Genomic DNA, 23,997 nt, shown 5'->3' with positions numbered 1-23,997 from the left:
TTAGGGTTTGGGAACGGGTGCCCAGAGATCTAACAGATACTTGCTATACCTATCTTGGAGGGACACCACAGATACAACCTTTAGAGAACAGTTCTATTTTGTTTTACAGGAAAGGATATGAGATTGGCACCTGTGAACTAAAAAAAAAAAAAAGTTAAGAGAGCTAATGGTTTTCCTGGCCCAAATCTTGCTCCACCGATAGAAATCTAATTGCTGTTAGCACTAAATTGGACAAGGCTGTTCTAAGAGAGAAAAAAATAAAACATGGGACACCTTGCTAGCATTCAGTCCTCAGAACCATAGATTGAAAAGCCCAGGTATTCCAACATAATGGATACAGGAGGGAAGCGTGTCAGTTCATGTTTACATCTGTAGAGCGAATAAGTTTTCTTTTCCCTTTCTTAAACTTCTTGATCTTTATCTCATTTTAATGTTGCAGATAGATTTGTATTTGATACCAATGCTAGAATGTCAAAGTGACATGTCATTGCTTTTTCACTGCAGCTTTCCCTTTCTTTCATGTATCAATATTATTCTAAAACTGTCAATTAAAAACAAGTTGAAGCGGGGAGGCCTCCAATCTTTTTTTTTCTTGCAGTTTAACCTGTTCTTATTTCAGCATCATCCAGTTCCATTTCTATATTGTGAGCCCTACTGAAAACCAGAGATGTTCAACTGTGTTAATTACTAGAATTATAGCAACTCTTCTTTCAGTTATAGCTGAAGGCTGATCATTTGAATCCATCTTCAGTTTAGTTTTTCATATATCAGGTCACATAGAAGGGTTTGTTTTTCCTTCAAAAAATGTACCCATTTTAAAGTTAGGATATAGAAAAACATATTGAAGGATTTGATTATCAAGTAGTAGTTGTTTATCTATTGTCAGTGTCACTTTTGATATGTCACCTGCATCTTTTTAAAGGCAGTTGTCTCATGTCCTGCATATGATACTAGATAGGTTGTTTGACTATTTCAAGGGCATTCCTTTTTGAGGTCCGTATTTTTAGCTTAGCTAAAATATTATATTTTCTTCTTTCTTTTATCCAATCCCTGTTATTAAAAAAAGCATATTGCGGTAATGATGAAAAGAAATGTTCTCAAATGAGTAAATCTTACATAAATTGGAGAGAAAATCTCAAACTACTAATAAGTACTTGAATTTATTTGAATATATTCACAATAATTTTAGAAATATTATTATTATTATTATTATTATTATTATTATTATTATTCATAGCGGGAGATTTGTACTTTCAGACTTGCAAGATTGATGTCAGTCTTCCCAGGTAGACCAGATAGGAAACATGACCAGTTGAGCTAATTCTACTTTATTGTAAGGCTACATTAACCGAATCTTGCAAGTCTGAAAGTACTAATCTCCTGCCATCTCTTTACAGCCTGAGAAGTTAGAGAGGGTCCCTTCTGAGCCTCTTTCTCCACCCATTACGCAGCTAGGGGCTAGGCCCTCTCTTATCTGACCATTCCCCAGGCAGCATCTCTTCGCCCCATTTCTCAAGGTCTTTCTCGCATACCATTAGACATACTGAACCTAGCATTTTGATGTTAAAGTATATGGCACTGCTGTCTAAACAGTTTTCCTCTTCCCTCTTTCCAGTAACACTTACCGTATTATCGAACAGGATGACTTTGATGTCCACACGAGATTACACACAATAGTAAGAGGAGAAGATGAAGCAGCTATGGTGGAATCTGTTGGTCTTGCCTTAGTCAAGTTACCCGATGTGCTCAATCGCCTGAAACCTGACATCATGATAGTCCATGGAGACAGGTTTGATGCTTTAGCACTAGCTACATCTGCAGCCTTAATGAACATTCGAATTCTTCACATTGAAGGTGGAGAAGTCAGCGGGACCATAGATGATTCCATCAGGCATGCCATTACCAAGCTGGCTCATTACCACGTGTGTTGCACAAGGAGTGCAGAACAACATTTGATCTCTATGTGTGAAGACCATGACCGCATCCTCCTCGCAGGATGCCCTTCATATGATAAGTTGCTGTCTGCAAAAAATAAGGATTACATGAGTGTTATCCGGATGTGGTTAGGTAAGTGAGTTGTATGTGTATATGTGAGACTGTACAATCTCATGAAGCAAAGTACGGCCCATCAAATTTATATTGCTTAATAATCTTGTTGTATAGTTTGTTTATTTATTTTTATTTATCAAATTTATGACCGCCCATCTCCCCCTGAGGAGGGACTCTGGGTGGTTTACAAGTAAGATAAAAACCAGATGGCTAAAAGTTCTCAATGAATCCACAAGTAAAACAGGGTCCTTCTAGGTAGCTAGCCATCCCCAAGAGTGGTCGCTCTCCTTCCTGCCCCAGGCAAGATGGCAAAACCAGGTTTTCAATTGCTTGCAGAAGTCCAGGAGCGAAGGGGCCTGTCTCACCTCTGGGGGAAGAAAGTTCCAAAGGGCAGGTGCTGCTGCAGAGAAGGCACACTTCTGTGACCCTGCCAGATAGAATTCTCTTAACAGGTGGAGTTCACAGCATGCCCTCTCTGTATGCCCGGGTGGGACGGGTTGATGTGATGGGGATGAGAGTAGCCTGGCCCCATGCCATGTTGGGCTTTAAAGCTCATAACCAACACCTTGAATTGGACCCGGAAGCAAACTGGCACCCAGTGCAGCTCGTGCAGCAAAGGTGTTACATGTGCCACCCTATAATCTCAGACACATAGCAAAAAAAGATTTATCTGGCTCCTGTTGAGTCTTGCCATCATAGTTGGTATTGCAATTGGCTTGGTGCACCAAAAAATATTTGTCTTTAGTTTATTTATTAGAATTTTTAATACATAAATTCCACAGCTGCACCATGGAACAGAACTCTAGATTAATCTTATCTGTGTACTTTTCACATTAGAATGTGAAAAAGGAATCTATTAATCTCTGCATACGTGCTGGGGCATTAGGGACTGCCAAAAGATTCTGTATTCAATGTAATGGGCTACATCCAAAGTTATGCAATAGGGATCTTACTCAACAGACTCCTGTATCCCCATCTGGATCCAAAATTAGTTCCAGAGGATGAAGGAAAATCTGTTCTAGCCATTCATAGAGAAGTACAATTGAATACTAACAAATGAAAAACAATACTTAGTGGCCTGTATAATAAAAATGAAGTAGCAAATATTTCACAACTGTGTGTTTGCTGTTTTTCATAAGATGTTCTTTAGTTCTTGTATTTGTGGAGCAAATGGTTTCTTAATTTTTTTTCCAAAATAAATAAAAGCAAATCTTTGCTTTTATTTGTTTCCACTGTACAATAACAAAATATTGTTGACACTTTACTTCCTTTAGGACTGTTAGAAATCTAAATAGTTACGTGAATTATTGAATAAATCATCAATAGCTCTATTAAACATATTATTAATTCTTGATCATATGTTCCCTATCTGCTGGTTAATCCAAATACATTCCAAGTAATTAATAACCTTCGGACAAAATGTTTACAGTAGAATAAATCTTGAAAATCTTATTTTCTATGTATTTGGAGTTTTTTTGGTAACTCAAGAATTATTTTGCTTTTGCTTTTTAAGTATGTCTTCATACATTTACATTGTTTTCACAGGTGAGGATGTGAAACCAAAAGACTACATAATCGCTTTACAGCACCCTGTGACCACAGACATTAAACATTCTGTAAAGATGTTTGAACTGACTTTGGATGCCCTCATCTCTTTTAACAAGAGGACATTGATTTTATTCCCAAATATTGATGCAGGTGAGTGAGATGAATGTTATTCGTGAAATCGAAAATTTCAGCAGCCGTGCTATGATTCTTATCCTTTCACTTATTTGACACAAATACAGGTAGTCCTCGATTAACAACTGTAATTGCGACTGGAATTTCCATTGCTAAGTGATGCGGTTGTAAAGTGTGATGTAGTGTGATTATGCTGCTTGGCAACAGCAGTTCCAGCACTTCTGGTTGCTGCTGTTAAGTGAATCCTGCACCGTTGTTAAGTCCTGCCAGCTTCCCCATTGACTTTGCTTGTCAGAAGCTGGCAATGAAGGTCACAAATGGTGATCACATGACTGTGGGACGCTGCAATACCGTAACTGTGAGCTGGTCACCGAGTGCCCGGATTGTGATGACATGACCGCGGGGATACTGCAAGGGCTGGAACTTCAAGGACTATTCCTAAGTACTGCTTGTTCAGTGCCATCATAAGTTTGAACAGTCACTGAACCAGTGGTTGTTAAGCGAGAACCACCTGTAATGAATATTCAAGGCCATTCAGCTTCCTTTCTCTCCTCTGAACCATCACAGAACTTCTACAGATTCCTACACTCTGATATAAAATAAAGTGTCATGTTCTACATCTAAAATCTAAATCACATTTAAGTGGATATTTGTTTTGCTTGTAAAAGATGGGCTTAATTCTCCATCTAAATTATATTATCTTTAATTTCTATGTCAATGATGAATATATGATTAGCGACTGATCCAGGAATAAGACTATATTGCAGACCCTAGTTCTTTATCTGTTGGGTTGCTTCACTTTAACTCTGGAGATTTTTAGAAACTTAAATGCATTTTTGAAAGCTAAAAATATTCTCATCTGAATTCAGTAAAATCATTTTTTCTCTGCCCATATAGTCAGACCTTTCTTGCACAAATATGCAGGATGTTGGAAATAAAGATTATCTTGAAAAAAAAATTACACTCATCGACCAATGCTAAGATTATCTTGTGATTTCAGTATGCAAAGCTGCTTGTAATAATCTCTGTATACCTTCATAGTTATCTTATGCTTATTCAAAAGATTTTATCATGTTTTTATCACAGGGAGCAAAGAAATGGTTCGGGTAATGAGGAAGAAAGGTATTGAGCATCACCCAAATTTCCGTGCAGTAAAAAATGTCCCATTTGACCAGTTTATTCAGTTATTGGCTCATGCAGGCTGCATGATTGGGAACAGTAGCTGTGGTGTACGAGAAGTTGGGGCCTTTGGAACTCCTGTCATAAATCTTGGAACACGTCAGATAGGGAGAGAAACAGGTATTATATTTAAAAAAGGCAAAAATGGCATAGCATTGTGTTTGTTTGTTTGTTCGTTTTAATTGAAAGCTTTCTGTAGCCATGTCAAATCCTTTATTAAAACTAAGGAGGAACACACATTCTTCATGCTTTTAGATTACTATGAAGCCATTCTCTTAACTGGAGTCTGAAACCTGTCAACAGAGGGAACTACCTGACAAACTGGAGGCTCAACATACTGTTGTTAATGTAGAATTAGTAGTTTACATTCCTAGGCAGTGAGGAAAAGAGGCTTTCTTCCTGTATATGGCAAAATGAAGTTCTCAGCTGCAAGCCAAACTTTGTTGCTGTTCAGGCTAATTTCCACAGTGTAAGTCTACCACTGCACTGAATCCATCTCTTTTGGAACTTGGTATTTCCATGTTTGTCAAGTAAATGCATGATGGTGCAGATGTACATGGTTCCATGTTGGAGGATTTATGGTTATGCCCTGTAACTACCCAGGGACCCTGCAACTTTGGCAGCAGGGAATAGCACAGAAGAGTAAGCCTCAGTTGCCAGGTGGCTAGAGAATAATTGCTGGTTTGCATAGTACACAAGGCCTAAATGAAGGCCTCCAGTAGAATTTATCTCCTGAATTCAGCTCTCCTCCTCCCCTCTTCCTGAACTACTAAAGCTGCAAGGGAAGTGGGGAGAGAGAATTTGAAGCTTGGAATGAAGAACACCTTGCTCAACTGGTTGATGGGCATTGGGGGGCAGGGTTGGGCAATTATTTCCACAGTGCCCTATGGAAGCAAAGCATTTTCTGACTTGAACAGGGATGATTAAAATTGTGATTTATAATTGAGAAGGGAAGCCTAGAAAAGCAAGATAAAATTAGAGGAAATGCCTTTTCTATGCTTATTTTTTTCTTCCTGTGAAATAGTTGTCATAGGAACCTACTTATTTGTATGATTTCCATAACAGAGTGCACTGCAGTGGGTAACTGTTCTGTGCAGTTAAGGGACCAAGTGAGCATATTTATATTTTAATTCCTGTTAAGGCTGAATAGGTTGGAAAGATCTGTACACAATGAAGCCAAATGCCATATCTGTCCATCACACCAAAGTAAAAGCAAAGTATACTTCTGTGCTTTTTATGAAATGTGTACCCTTTTATTAATTCAGCTCTGCAGATGATATTTTAAGATATGCATGTTAACATATATGAAAATCAGAACATGGCTGTGGTTTGTTTTATTATTTATTTATTCAGTCAAGAACTCAAGGCATCTAACAATTAAAATACAAAGAAAGAAGCTCAAGTTTAGGATATTTAATTATCTAAATAATTATATTAACACATTTGCTACAATGCAGAGTAACGACAAAGTCAGCTTTTTAAACTATGTTTTGGTGCAGCATTCAGTCCTTTCTGTAGTAAGCAAATACTCTTCATTTCAGATTCAGTTTCTTCTAATAAATCATTTGCTGTTTTGAATTTTTTTCTTTTTTTTTGAGGAGAAAATGTCCTTCACGTGCGAGATGCTGACTCCCAAGACAAGATACTTCGAGCTTTGCATATACAATTTGGGAAACAATACCCTTGGTGAGTAAAGCCATATAAGTGACTAGAGGAAATATTAAGGCATCAACAGAAAAATATTACGATATGTTGCAGAGTTTTCAGAGCATTAGTTTAGTACAAATGGGCTGATATATAGTATTGGAAAAGTATCTGTGTGATAAACTAAATAGTATATTTGTAAAAAAAATGCTGTCCAAGATAAATGACAGTTTGCAAAATTCATTTCTCTGGCTTATATTTGTTTGCTTCAGCTTTACTACTACCATACTTTGAAAAATGCTTGCCTGTTTTTCATGAAAGATATAGGGCATAGAGATGGCTGTGTCCATAAATACCTCCCTTGGCAAATCCCAGGCTCCCTGCCCATCTAGATATTTTTTACATTAAAATATATAATTAAGCTGGCATGCTTCATAGCACTGATTTCTAGCATCATCTCGATTTCCGAGAAAACCCGTATAATCCAGATGGGTTCCGTAAGCCTCCTTAGAAAATAAAAATGATGTATAGCTACATTTTGTTTGGAAATGAATCTTCCTGTCCAGAAAAAGGGCAAAAGTAAGCAGGGGTGTAATAGGCAACATTGTTCAGAAGGGGAAGCTTATAGGGATAGCAAATAGCATTTGGTAAATTTGTGCTTTGCAACTGGTTATGTCTGTCACTGCAGCATTTTACAAATAGGCAAATTTTCCCCCAGCAGTTATTTTGCGGATTGCCCACCATTTTTGCTGGCTTTGTACTTTACTGCAAATATATGTGGTGGTATATTTATTCTCATGGATACTCTAAAGTAGGTTTATGACATACTGACTCAAAGATAGTTCAAATCAAGAAAATATCTTGATTTGTGGATGGATATGATCTGGTATTGTCAAGCTAACAGTTGCCTTACAGTCAGATACTAATTATTGTTTTATTTGTAATAAAAATAAAGTTCAATGTAATTAATATAACAAATAAAAAGGTTGCAATAGAAATTTAGAAGCTTATGTTGCACAGTAATAAATGATCTATGGTTCAGAACCTCTCTATTTAATCTCCCTTGGTTATAGGCAGCTGCAGGAACTTCTGACTGCTATCTGACAATAGGATTGATAAAATGTGTGGGATTTTCAGGGTGTTGACCTAGTTTATATCATGCACTTGGAATCCTAGATAATTTTTTCTATTTAGGCTCACAATTACAGCTAGTCTTCATTTAGTGATTGCAATTGGTTCTGGTAACTAGGTCGTTAAGCTAAGCAGTCGCTAAGTGAAATCACGTGACTGCAACTGTGCTTACGATTTACTTCAGCTTTCTTTTGCTTCTTGCTACTTCCTTCAGCTGAACTGGCGTTCTTTCTTTTTGAGGGCATCTTAGTATGGGATAAATAAGCAAGTGAAAATAACAGCACGTTATACACTTGTTGCCATTAATGTGTGCATCAGTGTTTAATTTAGAATTTTCAGGATGGATACGGAAGAATGAGAACACTAAGGGAGGTGCTAGGACGGCAATAAATCTTGAGAAAGGTTTATTAAGAAATTCTCCCTGAATATACTTACGTTAGGGTAGGAATGCTCACCCTGGCATTGGGATAATTAGCAAGAAGGAAATTAATGTTTATATTTACATTAATTGGAGAGGAAGGTATTACAAGAGAGTAAGCAGGCACACAATGGGGAATACACATTGAAAGGAATGCAGTAGCGCTGGGTGTTTGCCCAGGCGGTGTCCCTGAGCCACTTAGGAAGCAAAAGAAAGTCTTTAGTGTGAAACTGATAAGAGTCTTGTCAGTTTCAGGCAGCAGCTGTGAGCTGCTGGGAGGGTTCTAATCAAATAATGGAGGTCACAGAGCTGATCTTGTTAACTTGCGGTTAGCACTTTTTAAGGAGAAAAGCAGCTCAGGAAAAGATAGCTTGTTTAAGCATTCTCTTTGCCCTGTGAGGAGGTGGGGAGAAAAAAACTGGTCAAGCACAGGACAATGCGATACAGTACTAGCTGATTCTAATGGCAAATATGTAACTCAGAGAGATGCTGTGAAGGTCATAAATGTGCACATTGGTCACAAAATTACTTTTTCATCACTGTCATAATTGTGAATGGTCGCTGTCCGAGGCAGTCTCTAAATGGTTGCTGTCCAAGGACTACCTGTAATTTGGATTACTTTCTCAAGCACATGGAACTTTTAGGCATAATTTTAAAAGTATTAACATTAATTTGTTTAATTTTTTTTATTTAAAAACCACCTCTTCACATTATTTCATTAACTGATCTCACACTTTTACTGTTTTCCACCACTCCTTTTCTTCATATTCATTTAACTTAGGCCTTGAAAGTAGGCTTCTTGTATCTGTTTTAAGCAGCCAGATCTGGTGCATGTTACTAAAAAGTCTGTTTCACTATATTCAGAAGGATCAACTTCCAAGTAAGTGTGCGTAGAACTGCCATCCTATTTTTTATTTATAATGTTAATAGAACCATGGTAGTAGCGATAATATATGTACCTTTTTGCCAGCTAATAAGCTTGGCCTATATCTGATATAATAGTATATTTGCTTTTTCCTACTCATAATCTAAATGTACAAGTTTGGCTTGTAAGATGGGTTCTTTCTTTTTTGAAATGTTATAATTGCTTCCATTTGATGTTACAGTTCAAAAATATATGGAGATGGAAATGCTGTTCCTAGAATTCTGAAGTTCCTTAAATCTATTGACCTCCAGGAACCCCTTCAAAAGAAATTCTGCTTCCCCACTGTAAAAGAAAGCATCTCCCAAGATATTGATCATATCTTAGAAACCCAGAGTGCACTGGCAGTGGATCTGGGTGGAACAAACCTCCGAGTAGCAATCGTCAGCATGAAGGTAAACTATAATAGTTCGTATTTCCACAGGGGGTGGGAATGTCTTGGTAAGAATACACATGTAACACGGATAATTTTAAGTAGTATAATAAATTCACCTTTCATATAGAATTTAAAAATGCACTATGTCTTTGTATGCCATCTTACTAAAACATGGCAACCTCTTGTAGGAGGTTGGCATGTTGGTAATAAATTAGATACTCAGAGAAAAAAAAACTCTGATACTGGAAGACCTGTTATGGAGGAAGAAAACAATTAGAATATAACACATGGACCGCTCCAGTAAATACTGATTGGTTCACAGTCTCAATTCTCTATAAAATAAAACTGATATAGTAGACACATAAAACAAATATTTCAGTGTTCCATACACTAAGTGATTATGGCCCATTCACTATCTTTCAACCTAACCTACCTCACAGGGTTGTTGTGGTATAATGAGGTTAGACGCTATTTCATGATGTCCTGGATAATAGGTGGAATATAAATGCAACTAAATAATTCCAATTTTCAAATAATCCACTACACTATAGTATAATTTAAGCATTGGATGAATCGGTTTAAGTGAAACACAGACCTAAAACAAAATGAAGATCTATCACACGCAGGTACATCCTGATTCAGGAGGAGGAAGGAGTGTTTGGTACGTTCACCGCCTTGAGTTATTTATAAAAATGGTAAGGGCGGGGTAGAAAACAAGCAAACAAACAAACACAGTGTGGGCTACGTATGAGGAATTAAAAGGATAGTCACTGAATATGAATTCTGCTCTGCACCAATACACACAATGTGGTTTTGGACTCCCATGCCACAGCAAACACTGCCTTGGGACTGCAAATATTAAGCCATTTAAAAACCCTTCGTAATTGAACTTTTTCAAATATTATTTTGAAGATAAGAATTGTAAAAATTGCAGTTGACAAGCATTGTTTAACAGAGCTGTTTCTCCCTTTGCTGTTATGGAGGGATGCTCTTTAAGAATAGCACCTTCTGTAATGTTTAGGCCACCTAAGAATGGGATATGTTTTTCCCCTTAAAACTCTTGTTAGCTACCTTTGCAACTGATAGGATTGATTTAATTAAATTAATTTTTAAAAGAAGTCTTAGACCAGGGATTGTCCTACATTGTTCTTCTCCCGTTGCAGAATTTATTAATTCCACCATTTCTGCAGGCAAGCAAATAAGCTAAGATTGAGTTTGGGCATGTGGTTTGTGTGGCCACACATACGAAGACTTGCTTGCTGTTTGTAGCACATGTGTCATCTCTTCAGTTTTGATTTTGACTGGTCACTAAGCATCAACAATGATTTGATGGCACATAATTCATCAGTCAATCCTGTATTTGATATCCTATGGAAACCACTTTTACGACAGCAGAAAGTACTTAGAAAAACATAAGAGTTTGATGGGCTTTTCTTTTCACTTAGGGTGAAATAGTTAAGAAATACACACAACTGAACCCTAAAACTTATGAGGATAGAATAGAATTGATCCTTAAGATGTGCATAGAAGCTGCCTCTGAAGCAGTAGACCTGAATTGCAGAATTCTGGGTGTAGGTAAGTTTAACAAGCATCTTATTTTTCTGCTTTATGAAATGAAGACAATAATTAGCATTGTGCCCCTGATATTGTTATGCATTTTAAATATGATAAAAGGAAGTGTTTGTTAAGTGCTAAATTTTACAAAGGGGTACATTAGTGTTTGTAGACTGCAAAATGTATTAATATAGTAAAGGCGATACACAGTTTTCAGAGAGCCAGTTTGGTGTGGTGGTTAAGGCATCAGGCTAGAAACCGGGAGACTGTGAGTTCTAGTCCCACCTTAGGCATGAAAGCCAGCTGGGAGACCTTGGACCAGTCACTCTCTCTCAGCCCTGGGAAGCAGGCAAGGGCAAACCACTTCTGAAAATAATTGCCAAGAAAACTGCAGGGACTTCTCCAGGCAGTCTCCAGGAGTCAAAAACTGACCTGAAGGCACCAAATAAATACATAAAGTTCTCAAGTTCCGTGCCATATATATTTCATAATAAGTTGTAGTTCTGGGAAGGCTATTAGAATTTGTACTTGTGGTCTTCAATTATACTTTTCCCCTTAAAATTATAATGGGCAGAAATGGCACTGATTGAGCATCAAGGGTTAGATTGAAATGGGCAGGACAGCTCCGGTTAACCTCTACATTTGTTGCAGACTTTGTCTTCTCTTGTATTTTTGGTGCGATGCTGTTTATGAAGGAGGTACAATGAACAGGATAAAACATGAATTCAGACAATGGTGTGCCTGCATCTTATTAGATAATGCAGATTTAAAGAGTAAATTCTGGAATGAGTTACCATATGATAACAGTTCTTTACTTTTTGTGGGGTTCATTGAAGAAGTATTCTTACAGTTGAAAGTAATATAAAAATAACTACTAAATTTAGTTGTTTAAGGAAGGAAGTTTTGTTTCTGAATAGGAAGCTAACACTTTATTTTATTTTATTTTAAATGCTAGAATTAATAGAGTTCTATCCGGTTTTTCATTTGTCTTGAAATGTGCTCTGTGGTTCAGGCATTTCTACAGGTGGAAGAGTAAATCCCCGAGAAGGCGTTGTTCTTCATTCCACAAAGCTTATTCAGGAGTGGAATGCTGTTGATTTACGGACACCGATATCAGATGCTCTGCATTTGCCAGTGTGGGTGGATAATGATGGCAACTGTGCAGCTTTGGCAGAAAGAAAATTTGGACATGGGAAAGGAGTGGAAGACTTTGTAACTGTTATCACTGGGACAGGTATCTATTTCCTCAAGCCAGAATCCAGCATAAAGCTAGGCCACCTTCTTAAACAGCTTTCAGTCTTGTTTTGGAAACAAGTAATAATTCCATCTTGTACTTATTCAAATAAAGTTATAGTTACTGTAACAGATCATATACAGATGGCTATAATCTGTATCCAGCTGTTAGGTATGCGATTAAGTTCCCTTAAACTACAGGAAATGTAGGATTTGGACAGGAAATTGAAATTAGTTCAAATAATAGGAAAGTTCTCTTGTGTTTTCTGATATTTGATTAAATTTAAACTAAGGCCGTGCAAGGACCACCTGACCTACTTCACTGCTAAATCCTTGGCTTTGGAAATAGTCCCCCACTCTGCCTTGTGTCAGTCCAGAGGATAGTCTCATTCCCAATTGCAGAGTGTAAATCAGAAAAAATGGAGTTCCGCTTTCTCATTATGTAGCATGCAGAAATTAAAAGCTTAACAAATGCATATAATTATACTTGCAGGAAAATTAAACTATTATCAAGGAAATTAAACATTTCAGATGTAGAAATAGGTGGCATTTTCAAGTTAAATTGGTTTGACAGTAGCAACTGCTTGCCTCATAACACTTTTACAAAACTGTTCAAGTTTCCAGTAATTCTTTGCTAGCCCAATTTATTTAAGTTCCACTACCCCCAACCCCCATTTTTCATCTCTCCAATGATATTGGCTAATGTTGACACATACACCTCTGTCAGTATGATGCATGCATAGATACTACCTTTAAAGACAAAAACCAGGAAATAGATGGACAGAGACCTTCATCATTTACTGTTACATAGAAAAAAAAACCTCAATGATTTGCAGGAGGAGACAACTGGAGACAAAGTTTTAAAAAAGTACAATTGAAAAATTACTGTTTTTAAACAAAATATTAGAGTATAATGTTATGAAAAGATGAGGGGAAAGGATGAAAAACTGGATAAATGGAACATTGGATAAACAAACAAACTAAAGGAATATCAAACAAGAATGGACCAAAAGAGAATGGGAATGAGGGTGAAAATTGAAAAAAATAATTTTGCTGGTTATTCACAAGAGAGAGCACCATCAAACACAGAACCACTCAAAAAAAGTCTGGGCAATGAAATGTGATTGCACATTTGGATATGATAAATTAATGCACTGGAATGCTATATATTTTCTTGACTTCAGATTTCAGTGAAGATGTCCTGATGTTTTTCTTTCAGGTATTGGTGGTGGAATCATTCATCAAAATGAATTAATTCATGGTAGTTCTTTTTGTGCTGCTGAGCTTGGGCACATTGTGGTAGCACTAGATGGACCAGAGTGCCTGTGTGGGAACTATGGCTGCATAGAAGCATATGCTTCTGGAATAGCCTTGCAGAGAGAAGCTAAGAAATTACATGACGGTAAGTAGGGTGCTGTATCTATTCCCATGTTCACTAATATGATGTGCATGTGTAAATGTAAGCAACCTAAAACAAAGTTCACATACATCATGCTTGTTTTTTAATAACTACGTCTAGTGGTTAAGGTGCTGGGCTAGAAACCAGGAGACTGTGAGTTCCAGTCTCACCTTAGGCATGAAAACCTGCTGGGTGACCTTGGGCCAGTTGCTCTCTCTCAGCCCAACCCACCTCACAGGGTTGTTGTTGTGGGGAAAATAGGAGGAGGAAGGAATGTTAGGTATGCTCGCCACCTTGAGTTATTTATAAAAAATAATAAAGGCGGGGTATAAATAAATAAAATAATTAAGGTGTCAGAATACATACTTCTTTTATTCACACGTGTTAACTTTGTTCCCCAAAGCCAAAGCAGTTAATGGAAGCTTATTTGAAAGGCAAATCTACTGGCATGCCCATATGCACACTGACTACATTAGATGCTTCTATCAGCTTGTATATAGCACTGATCTGAAAATTTTCAGTCTCCCATGGGAAGAATGCTGATAGATGGAACATGGAAAATGCCTTTTTTATTGCAATATATGTATCACGTGCTAATGGGTAAATCCACTTAAATATATTTGCAGACTTGTAATCTGGGTCTGCTTTTCTATAGTTCAAACTAATTGTTTGATTTCAGTTTTCATCTTTTGCTATAAATCTGTGCTTTGGTGAAATGGTTGGATATCTTATAGAATGCCAAATTATTATCCTCATAATGCTGCAAAACCAGTATTCAGGTTTGCTTTATTTATTTATTTTGGCTGCTGCTTCATCTTCAAATGACCATGTAGACTCAAGAATAAATAAAGTATTGCTGGATTTGTGATTGTCAAGTTGTGGTCCTCTATTAAGTACAGGTTTCTTTCTCTAAAATGTCCCATGTCTACTTGGGATTCACCTTTAAGGGAAGGTTATTTGGATAATGTGCGTATATAGTTATGGGTTTAATAGCTGGCGTCCGTTAACTAAAATAATCCAGGCACTACAGTTTAAGAAAACTCTGTCTGAATTATTAAAGAGGCAATAGCCGACTGTAAATTGGACCAATGGTCTGACTAAACATAGGGCAATGTCCTGTTTATATATATTTAAATACCTTCGTTTGCACTGTGTCAGTTTCACCTTGTAAAGATGCTACTCTCTCATAATCAAATGTTAGATGTAACTGACTTGTAATACATTTCAACATATTTTCAAAATAAGGAGTTGCTACTTTTCTTATTTCTGGTTGTCAGAAGATAACTAATTAAGTGATAAGAAGCAGAAAAAGAATATGAAGTGCATCTCACCAGTAAAAGCAAGGACAGAATACTATCTAAGTACCTGTAGTTTAATCCAGAATACAGGGTAGAAAAGTCTTCCCTTTTTTTTTCCCTCTGGGGGGCGGGATATGGCAAACTGAAGATGGCTCTGAGAAAGTGGAGCTGACAGCTGTGGTAAAGACCAAGGAACCAGTCTTAGGGTTAGGGTTAGGGTTAACCCTAACCCTAGGGTTAACCCTAACCCTAACCGGTTAGTAGACCGGTTCCTTGCAATCTGTCCGGATAAGGAGAGGAGGAGAGATTGTCCACATGTGCTCCAGACTGCTTCTCACAAGGAGACCACAGGACAGTGGTTTTCCGTGGGTTTGAGTGCTGGGAGACAAAGGGATTAGCAATCTTTCAACCGTGGCATAGACTTTTAAAGGACACTAAATTTGCAAATCTCACTTTCTAATCACTTTCGGACATTGCCCATTAACTACTTGCTGAAGCTTTAGAAAGACAAGTTTGAAAATGCTGGGTGAGCCTGCCTTCAATCCTGAATGAAAGAAAAATTTAATCATAAGAATTTAAAGAATCTGAAATAAACAGCAAAAAGCTAAATAAAGATTTTGATCTTAAAAAGTTATAAATGGGCTAAGGGTCCAGATAAAATTGGAATATTGAAACTTTTACAATAAAATTTTGGAATTAATTATGAAGTACAAACAGCTTCTTGTGGGAAAGAGATCCTGTTTTGGTTTTTATAAGACACAACAATTTTATAAGAAATTTTTATAATTTTATAAGACACAAGCAATTTCATGATTTCAAAAACTGGACACTAGAGGAGACTAAAGATTTTAGGAAGAGGAAAGATACACAGGCTGGTAGGATGATGCAAAACATTTTGACAATAAAAACACTGAAGGGGACTTTTGAAGGATGGAATCAGAAAATAGTAGCCACAATATCAACAATGTCAATAATGATATCTGCTTCTATCAGTAGAATATGTCCAAAAGATGTCATTGAAGAAATGTCAGATGTAGAACAAATGTTATCTGACAAGATAGAGATGGTATTGAAAGTGGATTTACAACTGACAGGTCAAGAGAATGATTTAGAAAAGGATGTGTTTCTTTACAAAAGAAACTGGCTGTGGTTTTAAAATTTAAAAGGGAAATACAAACAACAAACAAGAGAGTGACCTGGATAAGAGTGACTTGAAGTCCAACATCAGGAAAGTGAGGGTTAAATCTGCATTAGCATTGCTTAGTCAGACTAGGTCTGTTTCACTGTTTCCTGATACATATGTATGTGGAATCATTTTACATATGTAGGAAGCCAGTGGGATATCACACTGGAAAAGAGAGAGAAAAGTTCAGTTATGGAAACAGCTATGCCAAAATTAATTTTATTCTATTAGATAGGTACATCAGATTCTTTATATGGTGTTTTTTTAATGATTGGTAAAATGTGATAATCAGCCTATCTGTTTTTACTACTACTTCTGCTTTCTTCCCATTCCATTTTTCTCTCCAAGCAGAGGATTCATTATTAATTGGAGATATGTCTATGAAAAAAGAAGATACAATAACTGCTGCACATCTTATTCAGGCAGCTAAACTAGGAAACCCAAAAGCTGACAATATTGTTAGAACAGGTAAAAGTACAAACATAATACAGAAATCTTTGTTAGAATATTGGCTAATGGTAAATATGTGATTTTAATTTATTGCTGCTGCTGTAGCATCATCCTTGTTTGCTTCAGTTATGAAACAGTACCAAAAATAGACCTTATCCTTCTGCCAATGAGATAACATTTTAAATTTCCTTTGGAGGAGAAAACAAAGGGAGGGAAAAAACAGACAAGGCAGGATAGATAACAGATAAGGATAGAGGTGAAAAAATGTAGTTAGAGGTGCAGAGGATCATCTTCAATACAATTGTGCAAAGCTTTGATAGTTTTTTTTACTCTGATGGTAGTTCAGTTGAATCACCCCGTCAAAGTTGTTCTTTGTAGCCGTGGTCCCACTTCTGCTTCTGAAACTAAAATGGCTACTTTGATTTGCTTCACTTGTCTCTGAAGCTTGTTTTAGCAGTTCCAATTGTTCAGCACGTGAGCAGAGCTGCTTCCAGCTATTTGAAGTGACAGTTAAGGCTTTGAGGTGATACCAAGTGCTTCACTGAGGCAAAACACGTTGCCTTTTTGCTTGAGCAAGAGAATCACATTGCCTCTACAACACAGAGCATCTCATTACCATAAACCAAGTTGCCTGGCAGGTATTCAGCTAGTGTTCCCTTGTTGATGGAAGGTGTCCATCAGTAGAATAGGAAAGGGAGCCTTTTTATTAAAGGATAGCAGTCTTAATTTCTCTTTTGGAGGACAAGCCCTCATTTAAATTTTGCTGAGGCATACTTGCTATCATAGAATCTAATTCTTAAAATTTAAAAGAGGTTTTACAGATATCTTTTTATGTAATCTGAATATAATAGAGATCATGTTTTGATACTTATCGCTTCTCTTTTTGATGGATCCTCTGAAAATGGACTCAATCCAATTTTAAGAAGTTTGGACTTGTGCCTAAAACAGCATTTCTATAATCTAATCCAAAGAATGAGCAAGAAACACTTTTTGAAAAAATTGTTGGAGCATTATTATTATTATTATTATTATTATTGAGAAACAGTTTAGTATAATGAGCACTGGGATAGAAACTAGGAGACCATGAGTTCTAGTCCTGTCTTAGACACAAAGCTGGCTGATAAATTTGGGCCAGTCCCTCTCTCTCAGCCCTAGAAAGAAGGCAGTGGCAAACCACTTCTGAAAATTTGCCAAGAAAATTGCAGGGACTTCTCAGGAGTCAAGACTGACTGGAAGTCACCAACCCACCCCCAATACCGTTATGATTACTCTGGTTGTTATTACTCAAACTTATACCCCTCCTTTCCTTCAGGCCTCCCTGAAAGTCTCAGTCACACCTCCACACATACACCTGTTATCTCTAGTGACCATATTTGAAGGTTTAACAGACAATGAAAAAAAAAAGAATTGGGATTGTACTGGCATATTCATGACTGTCATAAAAAGAATTTGTATCAGTGAAATCATATTTACCTTGAAACACAAAAGTGGTTCTTTGAATCTCATACTTAGGACTTTTTCCCCAGGTTTTTTTTCTTTCGCATTTAGAAATTTTTATATAGCATGTCTTTCTGTTATACATAGGGTCTCCATGAGTCATAAACGACTTGATGGCAACTAACAACAACATACCTGAACATAATATATTTTATTGTGTTTTTAATTGTTAGCCATTCTCTAAAAATAAAAAACATCAGTAGAAGTAGAATTATGTAAGTGTGTTATATTGCATAGAAGAGATTGTTTTTATCACAGTTAGATAAGCTGTTATGTGTCTCAGAATGTTGTAGATAATTGCTTTATTTTGGACAGCTGAAAGAGGCAGTTGCTCATCTATGGGTCTCCTACAAATAAGATTTGTGAAAATTCTGTTCAACTAGAGAGGCTGGTGAGAAAAAAAGTGTAGCCATATACCAGCACATGTTGGAATTATATTTCCAAGAATTCCTAGTCAGCATCGGCAAAGGCAAGGTGGGAGTTGTAGTCCCAACATCTGGCGAGCACTCAGATGGAAAGGCTAGTATATGCTAAGGAAAGAGTTACTTCCTTGACTAATTCCTATGTTCTCCCTGACCCATGTTTCCTTTTTTCCTCACAGCAGGAACAGCTCTGGGCCTTGGAATTGTTAATGTTCTGCACACCATTAGTCCCTCCCTTGTGATACTTTCTGGTGTCTTGGCAAGCCATTATGTCAATGTTGTCAAAGATGTGATCCATCAGCGAGCTTTATTCTCTGTGCAGACAGTGAATGTGGTTGTCTCAGACCTGACAGATCCTGCCTTGCTTGGAGCTGCTAGTATGGTTCTAGATTATACAACACGCAGGATATACTAAAATTCTGGAGAAAAAAAGTAGAAATCCATTATGACGTTTATAACAGTTCTTTGGCAAAATATTTCCTACTGATGCTGGTTTTTTAGTTGTTTCAGATGGTTTTATGGAAATCTCACCTTAAAAATTGTTCCCATCCACCCATCCTTTATTTAATTACTGCTTTTATATGCTGGAATGTCATTAGAAACATGGCTCAGAAGAGGACTCTCTTGTAGACTAAATGAAATTAAACACTTCCTGGGAAGCCTCTATCCCAGGTAGCTACAAGTTGTAGAAAAGAGAACTGAATGTTCTTCTTCCTAATTAATTTTTCAAACTGTTTTACTCAGTAAATAGTAATTTCAGTAAACCAGACCTTTGTTAAGCAAGTAAAGAAACATCTCTGACAGATACATGTAGCCATTTCCATCTCTGCAGAGATAGGCAGGTATGATCTCTGTATGACAAGAGAAATTGGAACCATCTCATGGTAAAATACCCAGCTGTATGACTTGACTATATGTTCATTAATTAGATTAATATTAAAATCCTTATTAGGATGGTGACATATGGTACACATAAATGTTTAGTTTCAAAGAGTTCTACCCAACTCATGCCCTTCAGACACACTCTTAGAATTCCACATCATCATAACCATCAATTATATTGGCTAGCAGTTATTGGAGCCATAACCCAGATTACCCTAAAAGGCACAAGTTTGGAGAATGTATATATACAATGTGCTAGGATGAAGAAGAAAATAGAACAAAGTATATGCTTTGTCTCGGTCATTGTTAGTGGTATTTTTATATACAACTTCTGTGATGTGATTCCTACCACTGTTCTTGCATTTCATGTTCTTTGCTTTTCGTTTTCAGCCAGTTTTTTCATGTTTAAGACATAAACGTGTCAGTTGCACAAGTCATGCTTTAATTCATTGATCCAGATTGCTAGACTTCCACGAAGTGAAAGTGGATAGCCCCGAAATGCTCAGATCTTATAGTGGGAGCTTTTGGAAGCTATGAATGCTGAGCTTCATAGTGTGTTTGAGGCAACTTTCTGTTCTTCATGTGGTTATCATAGAACTGATGTGTTTGTAGTACTTGGGAATAAATTATGTTTGAATTTGGAGGTTCTTGCTCTAAATGGCTCTTTTTCCTGTTTCAAAGACATGTTGAAAGAAATACAGTATGATAGGGTAGCAATAATGGAACAGAGATGCTTCAGGAATCTAAACCCACAGGAGTAACTGCTTTCATTTGTAGTATGTATTAATAAAAGAGTGCATCTGACCTTTACATTTGAACACTTTTGGATCTAAAGGTCAGTAAGTAAAAGAAATTGGATTAGATTTCATATCTGAAAATTTGCTGCTTCTAACTTGTTTACTAGAGGGTGAGATGTAAGTTGGAAAACAATCCATCTTTAAATGCTGGGGGTTACCTAAGTAGATTTCTGTGTATACAAGAGGCTATCTCCTTGTTCTCTTGTGGTCCTGTGCTTCACCTCCCCAAATCTGCTCTAAAGGAACTTCAATCCTCTGGATCAAATTTGGAGTGCGTGCAGCAGAAAATCTGCCACACGGGTGAATTCTGTCCCTTAACTGACAGGCGCAGCTGGACACAACAAAAGGGGAAAGAAATTAGATCTGTTTGACAAATGAATCTGTGCTAGGATTTCATGACTCCTCAGTCAAATGACGTAAGGAAAACAGGAAGCAACTGCCTGGAAGTTTGTAATAATGAATTATTGTAAATAATGACCATTTTGAAAATATAGGTTGTGAAAAGTTGTCAATATGAAACAAAGTAGTATGGATTTGTGTGTGAAAGTTTGAGCTCCTTCCCCAAATTCAACAAGTGCTTTTGGTTCTTACTGCTAGGCTCCAATATGTCAAAAGCCATAAATATTCTTGTAATCAGAAGGAATGTTTACCTTTCCTGATCTACCCCATTTTGAAAAAACAGTATTATGCAGTATATTTTATACTGATTAAAATGCTCCACCAAGCCAAGCAATCTTCTGAGCATTCAATAATCTTTTGGTTTCCATTATCTGCCTGGGATTATAAAACAGGCAAATTTTCAGACCTTGGCTCTATTGAAGTATGGGAGTGGGTTTCAGGGAGTGCAAGCCTACAGAGAGAGTTGAGCAATTAATATAAATAGTAGAGGATTAAACTTAAATGAGGAGGGTCCATTTTCATCCTGAAACAACTATTTTGAAAGGCGCTTGAGCGTCTCAATAGATCTTGATTTTAGGTTTAGTTTGGGAGTCCAAAGGAGCACTTTGCAAAATACACGATTAACTTGGTTTTCAATAATTCTCTTAGGAATGCTAGATCTCACCCTGTGTTTTTCTGAGTGAATGAAATTGGAAAACTTAAAAGAGTTGCATTTTTGTTGTCAAATTTGTTCAGTTAGGCAAGTGGGATGAAAACATTGACAAAAATAGTCAGCTGAAGGAAAATGAGTAACTGGAAAATCCCATCCCCACCTCACATACACATTTCAGGTTGGAACAGATTGCTAAAATTTAAGGCTCGCTGAGACTGAATCTGTATCCCTGAAGAGTGATGTTGGGCAAGAGGTATACTGTTCGTGCCCCCCCCCCGCAGTTGTTATGGTTACTAAGAAAGGAAAAATTGAATTGATACAAATGCCCTGCATTGAAGCCACCACCAATCAAAATTTTATCGTTTGGGATTATGTCTGTTTCTCATCTGAGCAAGTTGTGTGTGCAGTTAAGCTCAGTATTCAGGTTATAGAAACAGATGTGACTTTACATGCCTCCTTGGAAGCCTAGTCCCTTATCCATCTAATACACTTGTAGGAGCTTGATCGAGCCAATTTCCTCTCCAAACAATGCTCCGTTGCCTTGAACATTCAGTGCTTTTGGAAAGACCAAGTTCTTTATTGTTCTGCATACTTACAAGTCATCCCAAAATACTGAAGCTGTCATTTTGGGGGTGGCTTTTTGGTTGTAAAATAGTCAGTTCGGTATTAGATGGAACAGATAGGGAGAATGTGGTGCTGTGCTCATTTTGCTACTAAGCTGTGAAGGGAACATCCAAGTTCAGCATTAAATGATGATGATGTGCTGTGTAGGTGGGCTGCCATGGCTTTAGTTTAGTGAGACTTGCAGGTTTTTTACTGGGGCTTCTGCTCTCAGCAGTGATCTGCCAATCATCTTTGGGAGGACAGAAATTCCTAAAGCACCCATCCCAAGTTAGCATACTGTCTTGTCTATAATTCCCAGGATGTCCCAGCATACTAGGCATGGTCAGTTGTTTGAAAGGTACCATATTGTCTTTAATTGCTAACCTAGCTGAGATAAACCTGATCACCAACAAAGGGCAATGCTGCAGTTCTAAACTAACTATGGTGCAGGTGTATTTATGTGGTTAGTAGCATTAATTTTATTTATGTGGTTAGTAACATTTTCATTCACATTAGTACTGAATTTTTAACAGGCCATTTACTGCTTTATTCAATTTGAAAGAAAGTTTTGGCTCAAGTGTGTATTAGCTCAATTTGATAAGCACCAGTAATTAATTCACTGAAAAATAAAATGCTCAAGTAGCCCGATAGCATTATTTTAATAGCAAAACTGTCTTTAACTGAATATTGATCTTAATATTTGTTACTTAGTTCAGCATAGCTCCTGGGTCATCACTTCTCTAATGTGGAAAGGAGGACACTTACACATCTGCCTATCTTAACTGTATAAAAATAAGGCCAAATGTTGAAATTTAGCACTTTTCTGTTGTTGATGTGAAAAATCTTGTTTCCTCTGTGTTGCCCTTTACATACAAAACAGTGATTAGTTCTGTACATCCTGTTCTTTGTCTTAATGTTGAAAGACAGATCTAAGTGACTTTAAGCTAAAGATTAAAGATTCAAATAAAAACATTATGTATATATCAAGTTTCTATTAAGTATCTTACTTAGCTATTGGTTTTAGAAACTTCACATCTGCATAATTTTATCATGGCCCACTATCATCAAATTCCTAAAGCTAAAGCCAAATCAGAGGGCACGTTTTGGGATGTAGGGTTACTTTTAGATCAAGATTAATTCTACCAAGGTTCTTTCTAGCTCTTTGAAAATGGCTTAATTGATCATAGAATCTAAAAAAACTGTACATAGTTAACAGGTTTTCAGGCATTCGTAGTGCTATGAAACTCATTGGTCAAAGGTGCCCCAACTTTATCTTAGGGAAGTTCTCTAACCAGCCATATTCTATTCCAATAACTGGACAGGACTCCTGAAATCAGGGAATTCAATCCTTGTTTTAGCCTTGGACCAAAATTTATCTATTGTGCACTTTCAACCAGGGTATATTAAGACGTATTGATTTTAGTGCTGAGATGAAAGCTTGTTTGTCAAATGGAACAAAAGAACAAACTCAGCTCTTGAGTCTTTTCTTTCAAAAGAACCAACTCAGGATTGGTTTGGGAAATCCTTTTCAAAATTACTATCCATTAAACAAGAGTTCACACCTTTTTGTGAATAAAGTTAACTACTTGGCCAGTAACAATCACCAACTATCCAGAAAGGAATTTCTCCCTTGCATCCTTAAGAACTGTATAGAAAGTGTAGCTTCCTCAACTATTCACTTCTAGTTGCGTTGTTTTAGAAGCAGCTAGGGTAGGAGTATCTCCCTCGTCCTCAGTGTCTAAAACCTGATAGTGTCATCAGATTCTAGGCTTGCCCACCCCTTATCAGGAATAATCCCTTTTGCTAAAACAATCTCTTACAGGCCACTTCTGTTAGACCCATGTTCTGTTAATTCTACTCCCATAAGACACCAGCTGCAAAAAGTATTAGAAATGACAGCTCCAGGTTAAGCTAGGCAGGGAGCATAATACAAACCCCAAAACAGGCTTCAATACCTGACATTACAGTTTTAAATTAAAAGCACAGGTGTGGAGAACAAGACCGAATGAAGCAAGGAAAAAGATACAGTGCTTGCTTTGGTATAGGAACAATTATTACTATGCATTTTTGAGGGACCAATTAAAATATGTATATATCATTTAAATCTATATATTTATTTGTTAAATATAACAAATACAGCAAGGGCCTATGAAATTTTATAATTAATATTTCAACCTTGTACCAACTGATATTTTTTAATAATTGCAGATTTTCTGATTCTTCAGAACG

At 36.9% G+C, this 23,997-nt stretch overlaps 1 protein-coding gene across 5 annotated transcripts in view; it reads left to right on the top strand.

Annotated features, from left to right (window-relative positions):
* Positions 1-22,749, top strand: part of GNE (glucosamine (UDP-N-acetyl)-2-epimerase/N-acetylmannosamine kinase) — a 50,478-nt gene extending 27,729 nt beyond the window's left edge. For 3 of the 5 annotated variants that reach the window (XM_063294860.1, XM_063294864.1, XM_063294863.1), the window contains exons 3-12: positions 1,616-2,067; positions 3,595-3,747; positions 4,816-5,028; positions 6,507-6,594; positions 9,208-9,418; positions 10,845-10,974; positions 11,966-12,187; positions 13,406-13,588; positions 16,415-16,534; positions 18,615-22,749. In XM_063294860.1, coding sequence (XP_063150930.1) covers positions 1,616-2,067; positions 3,595-3,747; positions 4,816-5,028; positions 6,507-6,594; positions 9,208-9,418; positions 10,845-10,974; positions 11,966-12,187; positions 13,406-13,588; positions 16,415-16,534; positions 18,615-18,850 — 2,008 coding nt within the window. In that variant the 3' untranslated portion in view covers positions 18,851-22,749. The remainder of the gene's footprint in view (positions 1-1,615; positions 2,068-3,594; positions 3,748-4,815; positions 5,029-6,506; positions 6,595-9,207; positions 9,419-10,844; positions 10,975-11,965; positions 12,188-13,405; positions 13,589-16,414; positions 16,535-18,614) is intronic. The other 2 variants (XM_063294862.1, XM_063294861.1) reach the window with 2 other exon arrangements.
* The last annotated feature ends 1,248 nt before the right edge of the window (positions 22,750-23,997 follow it).

This window comes from Candoia aspera, chromosome 2 (genome assembly GCF_035149785.1).
Source record: "Candoia aspera isolate rCanAsp1 chromosome 2, rCanAsp1.hap2, whole genome shotgun sequence".
Taxonomy (NCBI): Eukaryota; Metazoa; Chordata; class Lepidosauria; order Squamata; family Boidae; genus Candoia; species Candoia aspera.
This window is presented reverse-complemented; position numbering and strand designations above follow the sequence as displayed.